The sequence below is a fragment of the Hyaena hyaena genome, unplaced genomic scaffold (assembly GCF_003009895.1).
Source record: "Hyaena hyaena isolate Hyena2069 unplaced genomic scaffold, ASM300989v1 scaffold_127, whole genome shotgun sequence".
Lineage (NCBI taxonomy): Eukaryota > Metazoa > Chordata > Mammalia > Carnivora > Hyaenidae > Hyaena > Hyaena hyaena.
The window spans coordinates 3,381,788-3,404,610 of NW_024080758.1; the positions used below are offsets into that span (position 1 = coordinate 3,381,788).

General features: G+C 40.6%; 1 protein-coding gene across 4 annotated transcripts in view; it reads left to right on the forward strand.

Moving 5' to 3' along the window:
- CNST (consortin, connexin sorting protein) overlaps window positions 1–22,823 on the forward strand; it is a 112,587-nt gene that overhangs the window by 31,992 nt on the left and 57,772 nt on the right. For 3 of the 4 annotated variants that reach the window (XM_039237475.1, XM_039237477.1, XM_039237478.1), the window contains exon 2: window positions 12,833–13,261. In XM_039237475.1, coding sequence (XP_039093406.1) covers window positions 12,883–13,261 — 379 coding nt within the window. In that variant the 5' untranslated portion in view covers window positions 12,833–12,882. Of the gene's footprint in view, window positions 1–10,811; window positions 10,871–12,832; window positions 13,262–22,823 lie in introns of those variants that run through there. The other variant, XM_039237476.1, reaches the window with a different exon arrangement.

The window sequence follows — 22,823 nt, forward strand, 5'->3', positions numbered from 1 at the left end:
ATATATAAACCTGATCATGTCGCTCCTCTGATGAAAAGCCTTTCAGAGGAATCTTACTGATACATTTGATGATTCAGTGATTCCCACTAATGATTGAGGATTTGGGTCACTGGTTTTATTATAGCTATTAGCCAGCTTCTCTTTGTTTTGCTGTTTCTCCCTGCAAAGTACAGCACAACATTTATTTATTTGTTGGAAGTTAAACGTGGCAAAAAAAAGTAGTTTTTCCAGGTATTTTGAATATAATTCCTTGTTATCCATGGCTATCATTGAATTCAGTGTTAGTTCTGTTTCTTGTCTTAGGACATTTGTTACAACCAAACAACACAGCTGGGCCCTGTGGCAACGTATCAGCTCTTAAGTTACCCAGGACCGTTGATAGTGGTACAGTTATATAGCAAGTGTATAGTCAGTGTGCTTGTGTGAAAGACGGTATTTGATTATTATCTTGCATACACATTAACTTAGTTATAACTCAGAAGTTTGGAAGTATGAGTTCTCATTCAGTCTAGTATTTATTCCTAAATAAGCAGAGAGAGAAAAAATTCATAAATCCATATAAGGCAAGAAGTAGATATTGTGGGAAAAGATTTGTTCTTGATGGTCAAGTGCACTCAGCCAGGCCCAGTGCGTTTCAGTGACTGGATTTAAGCAACAGAAAATAGAATGTAGGAAAGTTACTCTTTTTGTTTTCCCCCTTAACTCATTTAAATAAAAATTTTCTAAAATTGATTACAAAGTTCATAGACAGTTTTAAATCAGTTCAAAAGTTATCACACTCATTTCTTTGTCACTGTAAAGTCTTTTAGAAATTAATATATATTAAAGGTTAAAAACACCCTTGAGTTCCATACTTGGAATACTTTCAGTTACTGTGGGGCTTTTTTAAAATGTTTATTTATTTTGAGAGGGAGAGAGCATAAATGGCAGAGGGGTAGAGAGAGAGAATCCCAAGCAGGCTCTGCACTGACAGCATCACCGGGCTCCATCTCATGAACCCTGAGATCAGGACCTGAGCCAAGATCAAGATGCCTAACCTACTGAGCCACCCAGACACCTCTCAGTTACTGTGTTTTTAAGATCTAAAATATCTGATCTATTATCTAATAGAACGTCTGATTTTTTTTTTTTTGAGACAGAGGACACAAGTGAGCGAGGGGCAGAGAGAGAGAGAGAGAGAGAAGTGGGGGGGGGGAGGCTTCAGCTTACCCAAAGCAGAGCTGGTGCTCACCTGATGTGGGACTCGAACTCATGAACTATGAGGTCATGACCTGAGCCGAAGTCAGATACTTAATAACTAAGTCACGCAGGCTCCCCTAAAATAGTTGATTTTTAAAAATTCAAATCTAGGGGCGCCTGGGTGGCTTAGTCGGTTAAGCGTCCGACTTTCGCTTAGGTCATGATCTCGCGGTTCGTGTGTTCGAGCCCCGCGTCGGGCCCTGTGCTGACTGCCAGCTCAGAGCCTGGAGCCTATTTCAGTCTGTGACTCCCTCTCTCTCTGACCCTCCCCTGCTCACGCTGTCTCTCTCTCTCTCCTAGAAATAAATAAAACATTAAAAAAAATTCAAATATAATGATTTGATTACAAAACTGAACTATTTGCTCCTGCTACTTATTATCAATTCTAGTTCTCTTTTGAAATTTTGTTACTCGTTTAAGTCCTTGAACTTTTTTTTTAATGTTTGTTTATTTTTGAGAGAGACAGAGTGCAAGCAGGAGAGGACAGAGAAAGAGAGGGGGTACAGAGGATCCAAAAAAGGTTCTAGGCTCTGCGCTGACAGCAGTGACCCCAATGTGGGGCTTGAACTCACAAGCCTCGAGATCATGACCTTAGCTGAGGTTGGACACACCCTACTGAGCCACCCAGATGCCCCTAAGTGCTTGAACATTTTAACATAGCTGTTTTCAAGTTCCTGTAACATAACTCCCAATATGTAGATCTCCTGTGACTATGTGTCTCCTAACTGCTTTTTCTCCCAGTTTTTTTTTTTCTTTTTTGTCTAATCTTGATCTCTTATGTGCCTGGTTATTTTGAATTATATCCTGGACCTTATGGTTGAAAACTTGTGGAGATAATTCGAGCCTTTGTTGGATTCCTTCTTCCAGGAGGGATTTACTTATGTTGCCAGCAGACAACTGTGTTACAGCAGATCGTCCTAATTCAGACACAGGTGAGGATGTTTATGCTGGGCTTTAGTCCCTGTGACGCTGGTCTGTTTTAGGCTCACCTTTTCTTGTAGGGAGTAGCCCTTTTATGTCTCATGTGAAAGCGTGAGTCTCCCTGTTTCTTGGCAAGCCCTGAAGTTCAGTTTTTCCACCAGGTCTGTAAATTTGTTAAAAGCTCTGCTCAGCTTTTTTGGCCTCCAAATTGAAACTTTCTGCCAGTTTTCTTAGTTGTTACCAGCAGGAGGGTTTGTCTGAAATGAGCTACTCTGCCTTTGCCAGAGGAGATCTGCAATTCTTTCTTAATGTTTATTTGTACATATATGTAAAAGTGAGCATATACATGTAGGTTAGCCCAAGTATGCATCCATGTAAGTTATGAACAAATGGCTATACATGTGATGAATTTCTCTGCTCATTAGCGGTTTACTGTCACAGTTTGGAGACTTGTGTTTGAATTCTTCTTTACCTGTGGTGTTGGTTCAGGAGATAGCTAAGATCTGCCTTCTAGAAGTTTCCCTGTATGTACAAGGGTACATATCAAACTCTTAATGATGATCTCTCACAGCGGTTTATATAGATTAATGTGTAATCCTAAAGAAACGAATCATAATGTTTGAGGAGTACAATGTCTAAACAGTCTGATTGGTGAGTTTTATTTTGTCTTCACCTATTTTCTGAATTGGAAAGCCTTTCAAGATGCGAGAAATTGTTTGTACTGCTGTTTCCTTTAAGCTAGCAATTTGTTGTTTACAAAATAAGTATCTGAGAAGAGTTGATTTTTAAAATTAATATAAAAATGATTATTGTGGTTAAGGGTATAGGTTTTGGAGTCAGGACCTTTAAGCTTGAATGCTGACTTTGACACATACTAGCTGTGTGATCTTGGCCTATTTTAATCTTTCTGTTGCTGTTTCCTTCTGTATAGTATGGGTCTAAATATAGAACTACCTTGTAGGATTTGGTGCGGATTAAATTTTAGATAGATAAATAGATATCTGCCTGAAACACTTCCTAATATTTAGCAAATATTCAATAATTGTTGATTACTGGTAATAATCAGCATTTTATTCAGGTAATGCTCAGTATTTGGTGAGACCTCTTTTTTTAATTAATTTTTAATTTTTTTTTAATTTTTGAGAGAGAGAAACAAAGCATGAGCAGGGGAGGGGCAGAGAGAGAGGGAGACACAGAATCTGAGCTGTCAGCACAGAGCCTGATGCAAGGCTCGAACTCAGGAACAGAGAGATCATGACCTAGTCCAAAGTCGGACTCCTAACCAACTGAGCCACCCAGGCGTCTCTGGTCAGGCCTCTTAAAGGAAGGTTTTAATGAACTATTTGCTTGTGTATATGTAATGATTAAAGTGTAGATACATAGTTTGATGTTACTAGTTGTGTAGCAAAGTGCTTTAGGTTTAAAAACTAGTAAGACAGTTTCCCTGAAAATATTTAGTTGGTATATAGTAGTAAACATAATTTTTGTTTTAAAAGGGGTCATTATGGGGGTGCCTGGGTGGCTCAGTCGGTTGGGCATCTGACTTCGGCTCGGGTTGTGATCTCACGGTTTGTGGGTTTGAGCCCCACATCGGGCTCTGTGCTGACAGCTCGGAGCCTAGAGCCTGCTTTGGATTCTGTGTCTCCCTCTCTCCCCACCCCCCCCCACTCATGCTTGTTTTCTCTCTGTCTCAATAATAAATAGTAAAAAAAATCTTTAAGGGATCATTATGGTCTGAACCAAAAAGTATTTTCCAGTTCTTATTCTGTTGGTTGTGGCTTCAAACTCTGGTTATAATATGTTTTACAGTAAAGAAGCATTTAAAACCAAGTAAGCACAACTTAGGTGTGAACCTAGTGAAATGATTTGTTCCTCTGAATTGTGATTCCCTCTGTGTGTGTGATATTAACTGTGAAACGAAAGAAAATGCATCTGTTGTACTGATAACTTTATTCTTTCTGAGAGAGAGAGACAGGACTGGAAAAAGGGGCAGAGGGAGAGGAAGAGAGAGAATCTTAAGTAGTCTCCATGCTAAGCACAGAGCCTGACTGGGGCTTGATCTTGTGACTCTGAGATCATGAGCTGAGCCAAAATCAAGAATTGGAGCTCAACCAACTGAGTCACCCAAGCGCCCCAGTACTGATAACTTTCTATGCTATGATTTTGCTTACCTAACTGTATCTTCAGATGATGGAGAAGCCATTAATTCCTTAGAGCATCTTGAATCATAAAGTCAGACACCCTGAGGTAGGCAACATTTCTGCTGATTGTTAAATGAAAATATTGTTAGAAATCATTGCTAAATGTACCTATTTCTGGATGCCTGAGGATGACCTTGAATTCATACTATTTTAGAGAGTAGCTTCTATTTTTTTTTCTTTAAGTAAAACTTCTTTATATCTGGGTCTGAGAGATAGGCAAAAGAGGAGGGTGGTGAGTGTCTTTCCACTGGTTGGCTACACCCACAGTGAGCCTCTTGACCCGTCATTTCTATTCATGTAATGGATTTTGCACTCAGAGGCTCTGTAGACGCATGGAAACCATGTTTAACTGAGGCCTGATGTGAAAGGGAGAAAGATTAAACAAATTATGCTTTCTTTCACTCAGCTTATCAGCCCCAAGGTTGTTTTGGGCTTAAGAGTCACATAATTTCAGTTAATTTCTCTCCATCTTCCTCCCTTCTCCTCTCTCCCTCCTCCTTTTTCTTCTTGTGTGGGAGACCCATTTAATATGGACACTCCAGGCCTGGGCAGTGGGGAGTGCCTTGGAAGTGGGCAGGCAGCAAGGTGGGTGGGCAGCAGCCCTGCACCTGCTTGCAGGAGGGGATGCTGTGAGCTGGGGTCTGGCCCAGGCACACCAGGGGATGCCGGAAGGGTGGGCCAGGCAGGCTGACCCACCAGGGGACCTGGAGGCCAGGCCTCAAGAGGGTATCTAAGCCAGATGCCGAGTGCCCAGGCCAGAGCCTAGCCCAGGGAGGCAGGGGTGGGGCTGCGTGGGGGCTCCCCCAGCTGCTGCTGGGACTCAGAGCACGTCTGCAGCTCCAGGAGGCGGCTGTGGTGGTGGCCCTTCTTCCCCAGGTGCTACAGGCAAGAGCTGATCTGCTCCAACACCGATTGACGCCACGCGTTCTGCTTCTCCAGGGCATTGGTCCTCGCCTTCCACGCCCACCTCCACCTGCACGCCCAGCTCGCCCTTGGGGCCCAGCATCGCGGGCTTTGTGGTCTAGACTGCGTTCTCTGTGTAAATAAAATCCATGTTTGTTATTTTCTTCCTTAGAATCAGTACCTTACATTTGACTATAACTGATCATTTATTTTTCATGTGTTTTCTTTTATAGTCTTGTGGTTTCGTTATGTACTTTGTCATATTTTTATTCTCCTTCCTATAGCATACATTTTTATGACCTTTCTTGTCTCTATATTGAGAATGAATTCCTTAGTATGAGATTGTTTTTTATTCTTACTGAAGAAGTATTAAAACAATCTGGTTAACTATTGTACTGTACTATTATATAGAAATCAAAGTTGGATTACTGCAAGGCTGTGTTACTAGTTAATTTGGATGTCAGGAAGGGGTGGTATAATCTTGGGGTTTACGTCCTGAACATCCATGTAGACAAGTACTTACAAAGTGATTTTAAAAGCATTTAGAGTCTATTTCCTTCAGTAACTATTTACCTTGTTTAATCAAAGTAATAGCAACATCTAGAGCCGGAAAATGCCTGCAGCATAACGTGGATAAACAAGAATGAATCCGGGATGGAGTGATTACCGCGAGCCCTGACTTGGGCTACTGTGACACTGTCCACACAGTGTCCTGGAGACCAGTGTTGTCCAATGAAAATAAAATGTGAACCACATAGAATTTTGTTTTCTAGCAACCACATGAAAAAAGCTTTTTAAAAGGTGAAATTAATTTTAATAATAGTTCACTTCACCCATTAGATCAAAATATTATTTCAGCATATAATCAATATTGAAAAATATTGATGAGCTAGTTTACATTCTTCGTATTCACAGTAAGTCTTTGAAATATGGTATGTATTTTACAAATACAGTACATCTCAATTTGGACACATTTTTCACTGGAAATGCTTGATCTGTGTTTAGTCTTTCTAAAACTTACGGTGAGAAAACGGATTCAGGGACACCTGAGTGGCTTAGTATGTTAAATGTCCACCCACTTGATTTTTGGCTCAGGTCGTGATCTCACTGCTTGTGAGTTTGAGCCCCATATAGGGCTCTGCCCTGACAGAGTGGTGCCTGTCCACCACTTTGTTCAATAATAAATTTATTTATTAATGAATAAATAAACATGAAAAAATTATAAAAAAGAAATCAGGTTCACATACTCAATTTATTCCAAACATGCATAAGTTTTTCAATGACTGAATTGATACCTGTTTTTAAATTTAAATTAATTGAAATTTGATAAAAGTAAAAAGTCAAGTTCCGAGTCTCACTGCATATTTAAAGTGCTCGGTAGCCATTTGTGATTTGTGGCTACCACACTGAACAGCATAGGTATAGAATATAGCTCACACTGAAAATGCCAACTAAGGGACCCTGGATCAAGCTTAATGTTTTAGTTAAATTTTAAGGTGAGGGGAATGAGATAAATTAGCAAAAATCATGATATTGAAACAATAGGGACATTTTAATGAAGTTGATGTCTGAGTTTCATATGATTGTCATTATTTTCAGAAAATAATTTGGAGATAATTGCAACCTTCTCTGGTCCTTGGATGGTTGAGTTCAGGTTAAGATACTATTAATTCCTAGAAACCACCTCATAACATGTTGTTGTGGTCAATGTTCATTAGCAGGGTATGAAATCAACCTAATGGATCTCAGTCAGCATTTTTTTTTCTACTTTTAACGTTTATTTTGAGAGAAAGAGAGAAAATGAGTTGGGGAGAAGCAGAGAAAGAGGGAGAGAGGATCCCAAACAGGCTCCACGCTGTTCGTGCAGAGCCCAGCATGAGATTTGATGGTATGAACTGTGAGATCATGACCTGAGCCCAAATCCAAAAGTTGGACGCTTAATCGACTGAGCCACCCAGGCGCCATGATCAACAGTTTTAAAACATGAAATTGTATTGAATAGAATAGAATGTGTCAGAATGTGTTCAGCTTCAAGGAAGCTTTGTTGCCATTACAGATACATATTTGTGTGTACAGGATCTCAGTGAAAAATGAAATTCTTATCCCGGGTTGCAAAATTTTTGAAAATCATTCTTCTATTTAGAAGAATCATATCTTCTTATCCAAAAATAAGGTATGCTTTTTATTGCTAATATACTGAATATTACCTACAGGTACATATGTCTAAACAAAGCTTTAATCACAGAAAATTTGAGATTTAGCACTGAGAAATAAGTGTGTTGGAATATGTGTAGTGAGTAAGATGGTAAAGTGTAAAGTTACCAGTACTTAATCCCCATAGAAATACAGTAGATGTGTGTGGTGATTTTCTTCCTCAATTCTGAGCTGACTCATAGTAGCCAAATTTGAACTTGGGGTTAATAGAATACTTATTGGTTTGGAAACTGTCTTCCTTCAAATTTTGGTTTGGCTATGAAATCATCAAATTTCATCTTGGGGTTACATCTTAATTCTTAAGAAGGGGCACCTGGCTGGCTCAGTCAGTAAAGCATTCAACTCTTGATCTCAGGGTCGTGAGTTCAAGCCCCACATTGGATCTAGAGCTTATTACAAAAAAAAAAAAAAAGTGACAGTATGTATTGAGGCCTAATTGGTATGGATTATAGAAAAATGTCACTTAAAATCTCCTTAAAGGATATTAATAAAATAATTGAGTAATATGTATTTAACCATTCTTATAGATTAGGTTTTTAGTTTTAGTGTCACCAGATGTTTAATCTCAGCAGAAATGCATTAAAATGTATCAAAAGGTGAAGTCAAATTTTACCTGTAATTGACAGTACTTTTGACAAAATGTAGATTTTTTTTGCTAGTCTGTTACTCTGAATTACTTTTTTTTTTTAATGTTTTATTTATTTCTAGGAGAGAGAAAGAGAGAGAGCGTGAACAGGGGAGGGTCAGAGAGAGAGGGAGTCACAGACTGAAACAGGCTCCAGGCTCTGAGCTGGCAGTCAGCACAGAGCCCGACGCGGGGCTCGAACCCACGAACCGTGAGATCATGACCTAAGTGAAAGTCGGACGCTTAACCGACTAAGCCACCCAGGCGCCCCTGTTACTCTGAATTAATTGCTTTATTTAAAGCTTCTTCCACAGAGCTTTGTGGGTTTTCAAGCTTTGTCTAAGCCTAACTTGGATATGAGTGCTTAAAATTGTTAGCCATACAGAGTCAACTTGTCAGGTGGCGTTAGCACAGCGGACATATTAGGAATGCCGTTTTCACACAAGAGGCTGGAAACTTGGGCAGCACTCACAACCATGATGTGAAAAGGCAAAATATGCCAGTCAGTCCTGCGCAGTTAACTGTGTCTCAAAAGTCCAAGGCCCGGGGCTACATATTATGAAGGATAAAAATGATCTGTAGCTGGGTTATGGGTATTCAAGTGGCTTAAATCTCAGAGGACACATATGCAAAAATACATAGTGCAGAGCAGGAACGGGAAGGGCTGTGTCTATGACACTGAGTGGTAAAGAGCAGTACAGTATGCATGGGTCTTTGGAATGGAGACCTCAGGGAGGCAAAGTAAAATGGCTTTTGAGCCAGGCCTTGAATAATTGGGAGAAGATATCCTGTAGGAATAATTATAGGACATTCACACCTTGGAAAGACTGTAAGAATTAGTGTTAGAAAGGAGTTTACAAACAATAGAACTCCCTTATGACCCAGCAATAGCACTGCTAGGAATTTACCCAAGGGTTAGGGTTAGAAATGCTGAGGCATAGGAGCACATGTACCCCAATGTTCATAGCAGCACTCTCCACAATAGCTAAAACATGGAAAGAGCCTAAGTGTCCATCAACAGATGAATGGATCAAGAAGATGTGGTTTATCTATACCATGGAATACTACATGGCAATGAGAAACAATGAAATCTGGCCATGTGTAGCAACATGGATGGACCTTGAGGGTGTTATGCTGAGCGAAATAAGTCAGGCAGAGAAGGACAAATATCATATGTTTGCACGTATAGGAGGATTAGGAGGAACTTGACGGAGGAACAAGGGGGAGAAGAAGGGCGGAAATGGTGGGGGAAAGGGAGAGAGGCAAACCATGAGAGACTCTTGAATGCTGACAAAAACTGAGGACTGATGAATGTGGGGGGGAGGGGGGGATGGGCATGGAGGAGGGCACTTTGGGGATGAGCACTGAGTGTTATGTAGAAACTAATTTGACAATAAACTATTTGTAAAAAAAATTAAAAAAAATAAACTTTAAAAAAAAAAGAAAATACCATAAATATAAAAAAAAAAAAAAAGAAAGGAGTTTACAGAGTTACCTTTTGAGAATTAAATTACGTCATCACGAAACCGTAGGAAGCAAAATACCTTGAGGCCCAAAAGAGTCCTCAACGGAAGAAGGCAAGCCGTACAGGAAATGGTATTTTGTGTGCATCCGGCCATTCCCAGGAAAAGAGAGTACTTCCAGGAACGTGAACTTCTTGGTCATTAGAGCTGTGGCCCCTGCGGGAGGCGGAGTCTCTTCACTGAGGTATACCACAGCTGCAGTGAAATATTCTTTCCGTTGCTTCTCCCTCTTTGTCCATAGAACATAATGATTGAGAGTATGGCCTCAGTATCATAACTGGTCCATATTCCATTTCTGAACTCACTAGCTGAGTGACTCTTGAAGAGATAAGAACCTTGGTTTCTTCATCAGTATTGAGGGACTTAACGTTACCTATTTGCTAGGGTAATTCTGAGAATTGAATAAGAGTATTTGTCTGAAAAGTTGAACATGGGGCTCAGTACATGACATTCAATAAAACTGCGAAATGTGATCTATAATTTTATATTTACCAAGAAGCCTTAATCACTGATTTCTAGATAGCTTAATCATTTGAATCAGGATGCACAGAACTGATACTTAAGCATTCTAGTAACCAAGTGAGATATTCCTATCATGAATTTAACTACAACATTTTCAGCTGATGCTGGGTAGCATTAGTGTATCATTTCTGGGAAGTCTGGAAAAGCTCTTTCTGCAGCCGCAGTAAGGCTAGGGACGCACTTGAATAAACCTATCCGTGTTGAACACCAGCCTGTGAGGTTTCTCAGGGAGTAATGATGGCTAACTTTGAGCACTCCACTGAGTGTATCACCTGCCATGTTGTCTGAGCCCCACAAATGACTCTGAGGTGGGTACAATAGTTCTCCACTTACAAACAAGAAAGTCGGAGCTTGAAGATGCTAGCCAGCGCCAGCATCTGACCCTCAGTCAGCCTGAGTTCTTGGCCTTTAAATGCTGTACTGCACGAGATTCATGTGAGAAGGACCCAGTTTCAGATCCAGTTCCACTTCCCTCCAGGAATATGATCTTAAACAAGTTATTTTTGCCTCTCCAAGCCTGAGATTCTTCATCTGAAACACAGTATGAGTACCTCCTGTGTAGGCTTGCATGGAGAATTAGATATGAAATGTGTCAAGTGCCTGTCACAGTTTCTGATGCATGATGGAGACTCAGCAAGACAGAAGTGTGGTGTTTGGGGCTCTCTAGACTGCTTTCTGCCTCCCACTTCCTCCTTGGCACGTGATCTGTGTGTCTCTTTCAGGTAAAAGAAAAACCTTTATACTTTCAAATACATGTCAGATATAACTTGATTGTTTAAATTAGAAACAACTGAGGCTGTTACTAGCTTTAAGTGCTGATATTTTTCCTTTATAGCCACACACATTCCTTCTCACTATTGTGATAAAATGTATATACAACATGAAACACGCCATTTTAACCATTTTTAACTCTACAACACCATGGCATTACTTACATTGATGCTGTTGTATAACCATCACCACTGCATTTCCAGAATGCAGAATAAATTTAGAAAAATAATGCTTAGGTTTATGTCTAAGAATTTATTGTCTGTGTTTTCTTCTAGGAGTTTTATAGTTTCAGGTTTCACATTTAGGTCTTTAAAAATCCGTTTTGAATTTATTGTTCTGTATATTTGGTGTGAGAAAGTGGTTCTGTTTCATTTTTTAGCATGTGACTACTCAGTTTTCTGTATACTGTCTATTGAAGAAATTGTCTTTTCCCCATTTTGTCAGAGAGTAATTGACCATACACATGTAGATTTCTTTCTGGGCTCTTTCTCCTGTTCTAGTGATCTGTTTTAGCCACAAAGATTTTATTTTTTATATTTTTATTAGGTAGACTCCATGCCCAGTGCAAACCCCTGAGCTAAAAAGTCAGACACTTAGCCAACTGAGTGATGCAGGCTCCTCTGGCCACATATATTTTAAAAGTCATTCAAGGCTGAGTTCTCTCATGATAGTGATGTCAAAGATACTTCATTAAAATAATAGATTTTAAATTAAAAATTGTATTCTAGTTAGAATTTATTTTAGGACTAAACCTAAGTTAATGGAAGTATGTGGTATAAGGAAAATGATACCATCCAAATATGGATATTTTTATCTTTGCCAACCAGTACTTTTATGTCTGAATCAAATAAAATATTCCAGTTGCAAATTATGTAGAAAACATATGATACAATCCATGCAGGGCTAATGTTTTATTTTGTACTTTGTTTTCATGTTTTAAAAGAATTATACTTTACTTACATGGTTCTAAAGACCAAATAAACATTTTTATTAATTTGAAGAATTTTTTAAAAATTACTAAACTTTTTCTCAGATAGCTGGAATATTGTATTTGATTCAAACTCAAAATAATGATTGGCAAACAAAAAATTTTAAATTTTGGCTGGCATGATTTTCCTTAAAATGTAATAGACATTTGGAAGATGAGAAGGGACAAAACATGTCTTATAAAATGCTTAGAATCTATTTTGTGTATCCTTAAAATGTTAGAAGGTTCCTTGGAGCAGATTTAGATTTTCCAGGTCTAAACTGGCCTAGAGTTAATTGTGGCCCTCCGTTTTTTGGGTGTTTTTTTTTGTTTTTTTGTTTTTTTGTTATTTTTGATTGTATAAAAGGAATTTGCTGACAGTTCTACAGTACTTTCCAGGACTTATTTTTGGAAATAAATGATGTAATGAGAATATAGAAGAAGCATGTACTACTTGAATTTTCTGTGTACCTTTTTTCAATTTATTTTTAAAATATCTTTAAACGTGCTCATTTGCAAACAGTGCTGCTGTTCATCCAGACTTACACAGGTTTCATTTGGTAAGTGTCCAGGGATAATAGATGAGTGATTGACTTCAGCAGATGACTTCATTTAACCAGTAATTTCACTACCTTCGTTAAGGTGACAGTTCCAGCATCGTGCACGGTAAAATAACATGGAGAACCTAGAAAGTGTATCAGTACCAGGGCCCCATCTTGGACGGGCTCCCTGGGTAATAAACACGCAGCCAGGGCTGAGCACCCTTGTCTTCCAGCAAGAACCAGTTGAGGCTGGGTGGGGTTGTGAGCCAGAAGTAGTAGTAGGAATGAGCCTTGGTCGTTTCCAACCTTTCCCTGCTTACAGTGAAACAACCCAAGAGACCACAATCACTGAGAACCCGGAGTTTAGAAAATGAAGTAGCTTCTTTTCTCTTTTGTCATTGTAGACATGGAAGGACTTTCATGAAACATAAATGGTTCCACAAAAGATGCTCTAATGGATGACAGCGAAACTCCTACATATGATCTGCAGATAGAACCACAAGATGGGTGTCATCCTGGTGACGGCGTGTCAAGTACAGTAACACGCTTGCCTTCGGCATCTGATGAAAATGAGAATCGGCTTGACGGGGACGGTCAGGAGGGTCTGAGCCCAGACACCCATGTCATGGGCAGACCTGAAGCCAGCGAGCAGGACAGTCTCAACAATAACGAAAGCTGCACACCCAGCTGTGAGGTGGCTGTGTGTGAGAACTCGGTGGACACTCCCTATGAAAGCCCCAAGGATGGGCAGGCCTCCGTGGGAAGGGACAAAAAAATACCCGGAAGAAGAAGCTCCAGAACCAAAAGGGGCACCACGAAGAAGATAGCACAAGGTAGTTTAAAAATTCTGTTTTATACTCTCCTTTACCTAAAAATAAGCTGTCTCGTGTCCCACACTCTGCACACTGTCCTACATCTTGCTTACTTCTCTTAATAGACTCTGGAGCCGGCTCTCCCGTAGCACACATGGATCCAGGAGGGTGGCATGTCCTGCATGTGCTGCCTCTCCACAGGGTCCCGTCTTTATAGGTCTTCCAGTACTTTCTAATAAATGTGCTGAAATTGAAATTATTTATTTGTTCATGCTTTCACACCAGGTACTTTAAACATATATTGTCTTCTTCCTTTATAAATTCGACCGTTTTCTACCGATATCAGCCTTAAAAATTTCCTTCTGTCCTCACTGTGGCTTTGATCTCTCTCATCTGTGAGTTTCTGTGCTAAGACAGTCTAAAATTCTTCATGGGGTCTTTCCAGCTCAGGACGTGAATAATTGTATTAGCACATCCATCGGTGCTGAATAAAACATCTAGTTTTCATGGCCTGTATCGCTTTGGTTACAAAGTAATTCAGACTGTTTCTTCCGACTCCACACCCCAGAGTATTTCTAATTTGGTATATAGTTTGGCAGTTAAAAATTTGGATCTATGGACTTTTTCCCTCTGAATCACAGGCACCTTTGGAAAAGGCAGCCTCTGGTTGTTTTTTATCGGAAACATGTGGGACTAGAACAATCTGGAACACCCTTGGCTGGGACACCTAGTGTAGCGGTCTTTGCATGAGGCTCAAGACAATGAAGGGGAGGGGCGCCTGGGTTAAGCGTCCGACTTCGGCTCAGGTCATGATCTCACAGTTCATGGGTTCGAGCCCCACATAGGGCTCTGTGCTGACAGCTAGCTCAGAACCTGGAGCCTGTTTCAGATTCTGTATCTCCCTCTCTCTCTGACCCTCCCCTGTTCATGCTGGCTGGCTGTCTGTCTGTCTGTCTCTCTCTCTCTCTCTCAGAAATAAATAAAACATTTAAAAAATTTAAAAATAAAAAAAGACAATGAAGGAGAGTATCTCTTCCCATCTTCTGCTTCTTTGGCTGATTAGAAATGTAGTCAATCTATCCATATCTTGTAATTTTTTTTTTTTAATTTGGAGTAAAAGATCAAACTTTCCATTTCCTACAAATTTATCCTTATTATTTCAATAATGTGATGTGATAACTTTTTAAAATGTTTATTCATTTATTTTTGAGAAAGAGAGAGAGAGAAGGAGAGCACAGAGAGAGAGGGAATGCAGAGCCTAACATGGGGCTTGAACTCCTGAACCGTGAGATCATGACTTGAGCCATAATCAAGAGTCGGACGCTTCAACTGACTGAGCCACCCAGGTGCTCCTAAAATAGTTTTTGAAAAGAGATATGAAAGCTTTTTCTTAAAAGACCTGAGGTAAATCAGATGATGTATGTAGTGCTATTTATATATGGATTGATTTATTCAATAACTATAATTCAAGAGCAATTTGTGCCTCTCTAATACATTCTTTTGATGTTTTTGAGATCTGAGACCTAGTTACATATTTATATGGATCAATCATAGCTTAAGATGATGGCTCCATTTATTCCTTCCTTCCATGACCTTATTCCATTTTCCCTAGGTGTGATTATGTTATTTAGTTATTCAGTGCTTATTATCCAGTGAGCATATAAGTGTGGCATTACTGTCCCTTAATGCATTTGAAATACGTGATTTATAAAACTTGAGTATAGTCTTTATATAGATTAGCTCTCAATTATTTTATATATCTTAAGTAAAATGAGTTTGAAAGCGTAAGAAAACGGAGTTAGGAGTTGTAATACTATTGTAAGTTCAGATTTTCTGGTTCTAGGTCACTTGGTGAGACTTAACGATTCTGTACTTCAGTTTCCTCAATTTATAATGATGAAGTTCATCTCTATATATCTCTACAAAATTCCCTTCTGAGCTATGAATTCCTAAGGTTTCGAACAGGGGTCGTATGGTCTGAACTTGATTAAAATTTGGTGACTCACCTCTGTATCTATAGAGGGTTTTTTGAGTTTTTTTAATGCAAGGGGTACATTTTTATTTGTACTTTAAGTTTTGTTGTTAAATTAGGGTGAGCAGTAGGATTCTAAGCAGGGTGGAAGGCTTCTCAGGAGGACAGAATTGCTTGTTTCTAGACTTGGGGAGGACTGGGAATGGCAGCTTCAGGATGGCCAGTGAGTCGTCTCTGTACCCTAAGGGATCGCTCCAGCCCGGCTCTCTCCCTCCGTGCCCAGTCACCAGGTCCAAGGGATCCTGTCTGCCCGACAGCTCCCGGTTAGTCTGTTCTGTCCCTCTCTGCTGCGGCACTTCAGTGCCCTCCTCCTGAGCTGAAGTAAAGCCCCCTGAGGATGGCTCTGCCTTGTCACCCGTGTCAGCGCAGACAGTGCGGAGAGTTCCTGCGGAGGTGTCTACGCATGGGCGTGTTGGCGCTTCTTTTTAGGGCAAATCCTAAGATCCCAAGGACATGAACCTCAAAATTTTGCAGATAGGCACTTTTCTAAGAATACAGCAGCTTTTCAGATGAGAAATGACGTATCAAGCCTGATGCTCCATTCCAAACCAGCAATAGTAGGGCGCTCTCTCAGTACTTTTTAAAAAAACATATTAAGGTGAATTTTATTTACTCTTGGGCCCTTGTACTTAGGTTAATTGGTAGTACTTTTTTTGTTTCCAAAAGCGAGTACTGGAAAAAAAGTGGAGCAATAGTATGAGGAGACATGTCATTATTTACAGGTTTTTCTGGAGGTAAAATTTCTATTTTTTTTTAATGAGCAGCAGGCAAAGTTAATTAGAGCATAAAATCAGAAAGTAAGAATAGGATGAAAGCTCTTTATAGAGAGTGGGCGTTCGAAAATAAATACCCTAGAGGCAGCACTTCTAAAAACCTGCTAAGACCTTGAACTCTGCCTCACAGAAGTCCAGTTGCCATTTTATTTATTATTTTCATTTCTGTATTTATTTTTTTTAATGTTTTCTATTCATTTCTGAGACAGAGAAAGAGACAGACAGCGTGAGCAGGGGAGGATCAGAGAGAGAGAGGGAGACACAGAATCTGAAACAGGCTCCAGGCTCTGAGCTAGCTGTCAGCACAGAGCCCGATGCGGGGCTCGAACCCACAAGCCGTGAGATCATGACCCAAGCCAAAGTTGGACCCGAAACCGACTGAGCCACCCAGGCGCCCCTGTATTTATTTTTTAACGTTTATTTACTTTTGAGACACAGGGACAGAGCATGAGAGGGAGCGGGGCAGAGAAGGAGACAGAATCCAACCAGGCTCCAGGCTCTGAGCTGTCAGCACAGAGCCCAACGTGGGTCTCGAACTCACAAAATGAGAGATCATGACCTGAGCTGATGTCTGACGCTCAACTGACTAAGCCCAGGTGTCCCCCATTGCCATTTTATTATGAGACTAGTTCCTTAAGAGAATTGAATCTCTTTAATATAGTCCACTAAGCAGAGTTTCAAGCTGCATCCCATCAAGTTTTCACTATAGTTGAATCTGGCATAGCTTTAAGTAAACATCCTAAAAATGAATGAAAATGAGCCTATAAATTTTTAGCAGCTTTGTTGAGATAGTCACATACTGTACACTCCACCTAATGTGTATAATTCACTCATTTTTAGTACATTCACAAAACTGTATAACCATTGCCACCATCAATTTTAGAACATTTTCATCATCACACAAAGAAACCCCATACCTGCTACCAGTCACTCCCCATCTTCCGTTGGGCCTTCCCAGCCCTAGTCAACCACTAATCTGCTTTCTTCATAGATCTGTCTCTTCAGGACATATTAATGGAATTATACAACATATGGTCTTTTACAACTGGCTTCCTTCACTTAGCATAATATCTTCAGGCTTGATCCATGTTGTACCTCCATGTATCAGTATTTTACTTCTTTTTACTATCACTTAATATTCCACTGCAACACATATACTGTATTTCCTTTATCTATTTGTCAGCTGATAGACACTGGGACTGTTTCTACTTTTTGCCTATATTGAATAATGCTCCTAGGATCATTACTGTACTTTTTTGTTTTTTTAAGAGTACATTATTATTTAAATTAAGGTTAACTAACATACATATAGTGCTGGTTTCAGGAACAGAACCCAGTGATGCATCACTTACATACAGTACCCACTGCTCATCCTAACAAGTGCCCTCCTTACTGCCCATCACCTATTTAGCCCATTACCTCACCTACCTCTTCTCTAGCAACCCCCAGTTTGTTCTCTGTGTTTAAGAATCTCTTATGGTTTGCTCCCTCTCTCTTTGTATCTTATTTTTCCTTCCCTTCTCCTTTGTTCATCTGTTGTGTTTCTCAAATTCCATATATGAGTGAAATCGTATATTTGTCTTTCTCTGACCTATTTTGCTTAGCATAATACACTCTGGTTCCATCCACATTGTTAAAAATGGCAATATTTTATTCTTTTTGATGACTGGGTAGGGTAGTATTCCATTGAATTTATATACCACATCTTCTTTATCCATTCATCAGTCAGTCGATGGACATTTGGGCTCTTTCCATACTTTGGCCCTTGGTGATAGTGCTGCTATAAACATTGGGGTGCATGTGCCCCTTCGAATCAGCACTTTATATTCTTTGGATAAATACCTTGTAGTGCACTTGCTGGGTCAGAGGGTAGTTCTATATTTAATTTTTTGAGGAACCTCCATACTCTTTTCCAGAGTGGCTGCATCAGTTTGTACTCCCACTAGCAGTGAAGGGGGTTCCTCTTTCTCTGCACCCTTGCCAATATCCGTTGTTGCCTGAATTGTTAATTTTAACCATTCTCACAGGCATGAGGTAGTGTCTCACTGTGGTTTTGATTTGTATTGCTCTGATGATGGGTGATGTTGAACATCTTTTCACGTGTCTGTTAGCCATCTGGATGTCTTCTTTGGAAAAGTGTCTATTCATATCTTTTGCCCATTTTTTCACTGAATTATTTGTTTTTGGGTGTTGAGTTTGATAGATTCTTTTGTTTTCATGTTTTTATTTTATTTTTTGAGAGAAAAAGAACAAACAGGAGGGGAGAGAGACACACACACAGAATCTGAAGCAGGTTCCAGTCTCCAAGCTGTCAGCTCAGAGCCTGATGCACGAACCGCGAGATCATGACCTGAGCTGAAGTCAGATGTTTAACTGACTAAGCCACCCAGGCACCCTGATAAGTTCTTTATAGATTTTGGATACTAACCCTTTACCCAAAATGTCATTTGCAGGTATCTTCTCCCATTCTTTCAGTTGCTTTTTAGTTTTGTTGATTTTTTCCTTTGCTGTGCAGAAGCTATGTATCTTTTTTTTTTTTTTGAGAGAGAGTGCGCGCACACTCGTGCACAAATGGGGGAAGGGCAGAGAAAGAAGGAGGGAGAGGGAGGGAGACAGAAGATTTGAAGCAGGTTCTATACTGTCAGTGCAGAACCTGATGCGGGGCTCGAACTCAAGAACCACAAGATCATGACCTGAGTCAAAGTCGGATGCTTAACCAACTGAGCCGCCCAGTCAGAAACTTTAGATCTTGATGAGGTCCCAATTGTTCATTTTTGCTTTTATTTCCCGTGCCTTTGGAGAAAAAATCTTAGTAAGAAGTTGCTGTGGCTGACGTGAAAGAGGTTGCTGCCTGTTTTCTCTCAGATTTTGATGGCTTCCTGTCTCCCATTTAGGACATTCATCCATTTTGAATTTATGTTTGTGTGTGGTGTAAGAAAGTGGTCCAGGTTCATTCTTCTGCATGTTGCTGTCCAGTTTTTCTAGCACCACTTGCTGAAAGTCTGTCTTTTTTCCATTGGATATTCTTTCCTGCTTTGTCAAAAATTAGTTAGGCATATAGTTGTGTGTTCATTTCTGGGTTCTCTGTTCTGTTCTGTTGACCTATGTGTCTGTTTTTGTGCCAGTACCATAGTGTCTTGTTGATTACAGCTTTGTAACACAGCTTGGAGTCTCGAATTGTGATGCCTCCTGCTTTGGTTGTCTTTCTCAACATTACTTTGGCTATTCGGAGTCTTTTCTGGTACCGTATAAGTTTTTATCTGGATGTATGTCTTCATTTTTTTGGTTATGTACGCCTAGGAGTAGAATTGACACATTATAAAGCAGTACTTCATTTAACTTTTTCAAGACTGGCTGAACTATTGTCCATAGTGCATACACCATTTCACATTCCTACCAGCACCATATGAGGGTTATAATTTTTTCCACATCTTCTCCAGCACTTGGTAATATCTGCTCCTTTGATTTTTTTTTAATGTTTATTTATTTTTGAGAGTGAGATAGAGTGCAAGCAGGGGAGGAACAGAGAGAGAGGGAGACAGGACCAGAAGTGGTCTCCATGCTGACATCACAGAGCCCGATGTGCGGCCCAGACCCACAAACCATGAGGTCACGACCCAAGCCAAAGTTGAATGCTTAACCTGCTGAGCCACCCAGGCGCTCCTCTGCTCCTTTAGTTTTAACTACAGTCTTTTTTATTGAGATACAACTTACATGCCATGAAATTCACCATCATAAAGTGTACAGCCTCCTGGTTTTTGTATATTCTCATAGTTGTACACTATGTATCTAATTCTCAAATATTTTCTCCCCCTTAAAAGAAATCCTTTACCCATTAGCAGTCACTCTCCATTTCTCTGTTCCCCCCACCCTAGCGCCCGGCGGGCATTAACCCGTAAATTTCGTGGAGCTGAAAAAGACAAGTTCTGATTATTAAGTGTTTGATGGTTGCCATAGAACATACTTTATTTACTCAGTCACCCTAGTGTTTAAGCGTTTAACAAAAACAGTTCGGCACATGGCAGGAAGCCAGAGATAGGCAGCAGATGGAAACAGGGAAAGAAGAACTTCCAGACTGACATGCCACTGGCTGTTCAGTGCCCTGACTTGTTCTGCTGGCGGCCTCCAGCTGGGAGGTGACCAAGAGGCTTTGAAAGCTAGAGGAAAACAAATCTTGGAAATGCATCTGTGACTAGAGTCTGGCTTGCAGAGTAAAAAGAACAAAGAGGTTGGCCCTGCCTGTTCCTACCTAAGTCATCTTAGGAAAGTAACTCATTTCCTTATCTGTAAGAAGGCTAATCCTATCAGTTCTGAAAGTCCTTAGAATGAACATCCTGTATTTAAGCTCTTTATCAAGTACTCAACCTAAGATGGTGCTTCTAACTGGTTCCTGTAGTCCTTATGTATGTAGCGGATGATTTTTAAGTGTGATGGACCAGGAGCAACATTCAACAAAAGTAAGCAGTTGGTTTAATTGGACTATAATTACATCTTACCTCTTTTGTCAAGATCTCTCTTGTCTCCTGGGATCTTTCTAGTTAATACTCTCTTTTCAGGTTTACCTGTCCCGACCTTGCTCCTCTAAGTTATATTCCTAAAAACATATTTCCGGTGCCACCCCACTTTAATGTCTGGTACAACGTGCCTGCTGGCAGGTTAACTGATACCTAAAGTAATAACTGATTGTGCAAATGCCCAGTCTGCATTTTACATATCTGGCTTCCACCATAGTAGAGTCTTTTTAGTTCTAAACTTGAATGCCGAATGGAGTCCGTTATATACTCTAGTTTGGGCCGGGATTGGGATCCTGGGATTGATGAGAACTTTGATGGACAGGACTGTGCATACCTAGCTAAGTGTGTTCAAATTTAAAAATGTCAAGGCCCAGGGGGCGCCTGGGTAACTCAGTTTGTTCAGCATCCAACTTCCGGTTCAGGTCATGATCTCACGGTTCATGGATGGGTTCGTGCCCTACGTGAGGCTCTGTGCTGAACACTTGCTCAGAACCTGAAACCTGCTTTGGATTCTGTGTCTCCTTCTCTCTCTGCGCCTCACCCACCCACGCTCTGTCTCACTCTGTCTCTCAAAAATAAGTAAATGTAAAAAAATTTTTATAAAAAAAAATGTAAAGATTTGCATTTCTCACCACATGGTTGCCTTTCCTACCTTTTCAAAGCCAACAATGGCATACCAAGTTCTTCCACACCGTAAGGACCATTGTGATTACATTGGTCCCACCCAGATAAAATAGCATAATTTGCCTTTTCCTAAAGCCAAATGACTAACAACCTAATCCCATCTGCTTCCCAATTCCCTTTTGTGACTTAATGTAACATGTTTATGCTGGGACACGGATATCCTTGGGGGCCATTATTCTGTCCACCATGAAAATATTTTAAGATAGACTAGATGATGACTTCATATGGCAGAATTCTTCCTCTTATAAAAAATGTTTTACATTATTTTGTATAACCATACAGGGTTACTTAGTCAGCAGATATTTATTGAGTGTTGTAGGCCAGGCACTATAAGCCAGTTGGTGAACCTGCCTTTGAGTTTTGTATGCTTGAGTATGAGAGCCAAGTACCTAACAGATTCCATCTAGCAAGGTGGGAGTTGGGACTGGTACTTAGTAAACACAGGGCTGTGGAAATGCTGGCCTAGAACGGCTCTGGGAGGCTTCCAGGAGGAAGCTTGGATGTCCAAGCCAAGACAGGGACCAATAAGCACTAGCCAAGTAAAAGAGATGGGGATAAAGGGACAGGAAAGACGTCAAAGGTGACAGGCACAGCACAGACTAAAGCCACATTTCAGCACCTGCCAACATTCAGTTTGTCTGGAGCAGAATAAAGGGAAGAATGAATCTAGGGCACATAGTGGAGAATAGAACAGTGGAGAGATTGAAGCTCAAAAGATCAACAAGGTCCAGGTTATAAAGGGTGTTTGTTTCGTAGTGACCTCTTTGGGCCTTGCCGGCAGGTTTGAACAAGAACGGTGTGATGTGAGCTGCAGGGATTTAGAAAGGCGGCTACATCTGCGGTGTGGAGAGCAGGTTAGAAGCAGTGTGGCTGCCTGAGGGGCTTCTGTGTACTCTGCAGGCAGGGCTGGAAAGAAGGAAGAGGACTAGGAGTTATCAAGGGCGAGGAATGACTGGACGAGGTCATAGAATAGGCGTGAGAAAGTCCAGGATTTTCCCCCAGTTGTGCGGTTTAGGCACCAGATGCGTGGTAATGCTGCTTTGGAGGGTGTGAACGTAGAGAGACAAGGGGCAAGTGTGGGGAGAAGGGTCAGAAGGCATGTGCCAGTCTGGGGTCCCTTAGACACCTAAGTGGCCGTGTTGAACAGGCAGTCGGTCTGGGTCTCAGGACTGTGATCTTGGCTGAAGATGTAGCTTTTGGAAAGCTAGAAAGGATCTTGAAAACGGCCAACCCTAACCCCTTAACGTTTATTTTTAAAATTTTTCACTTACTAGATCACCAGTTTATTGTAAAAGGATATAACTCAGGGGTGCAGAAGGCAAGGAATGGGGAAAGGGCAGGAACATCTGTGTCCTCTCGGCGCCCTCACTCCCACATCTCCACCTGTTCACCAGCCCAGAAGCTGACCCCTCAATATATTTTTTGACCCCTTAATTTTTATAAACGAGGAAGTGCAGGTTTGATCTACTGCCTTATTTGGCAGGAGATGGTGGGGAGGGGGGAGAATTAGGATGTGAACTCAGGGTGTCTAAAGAGCCAATGTGTTTTCCGTGCAGCAGAGTTTTACTTGTCCTACTAAA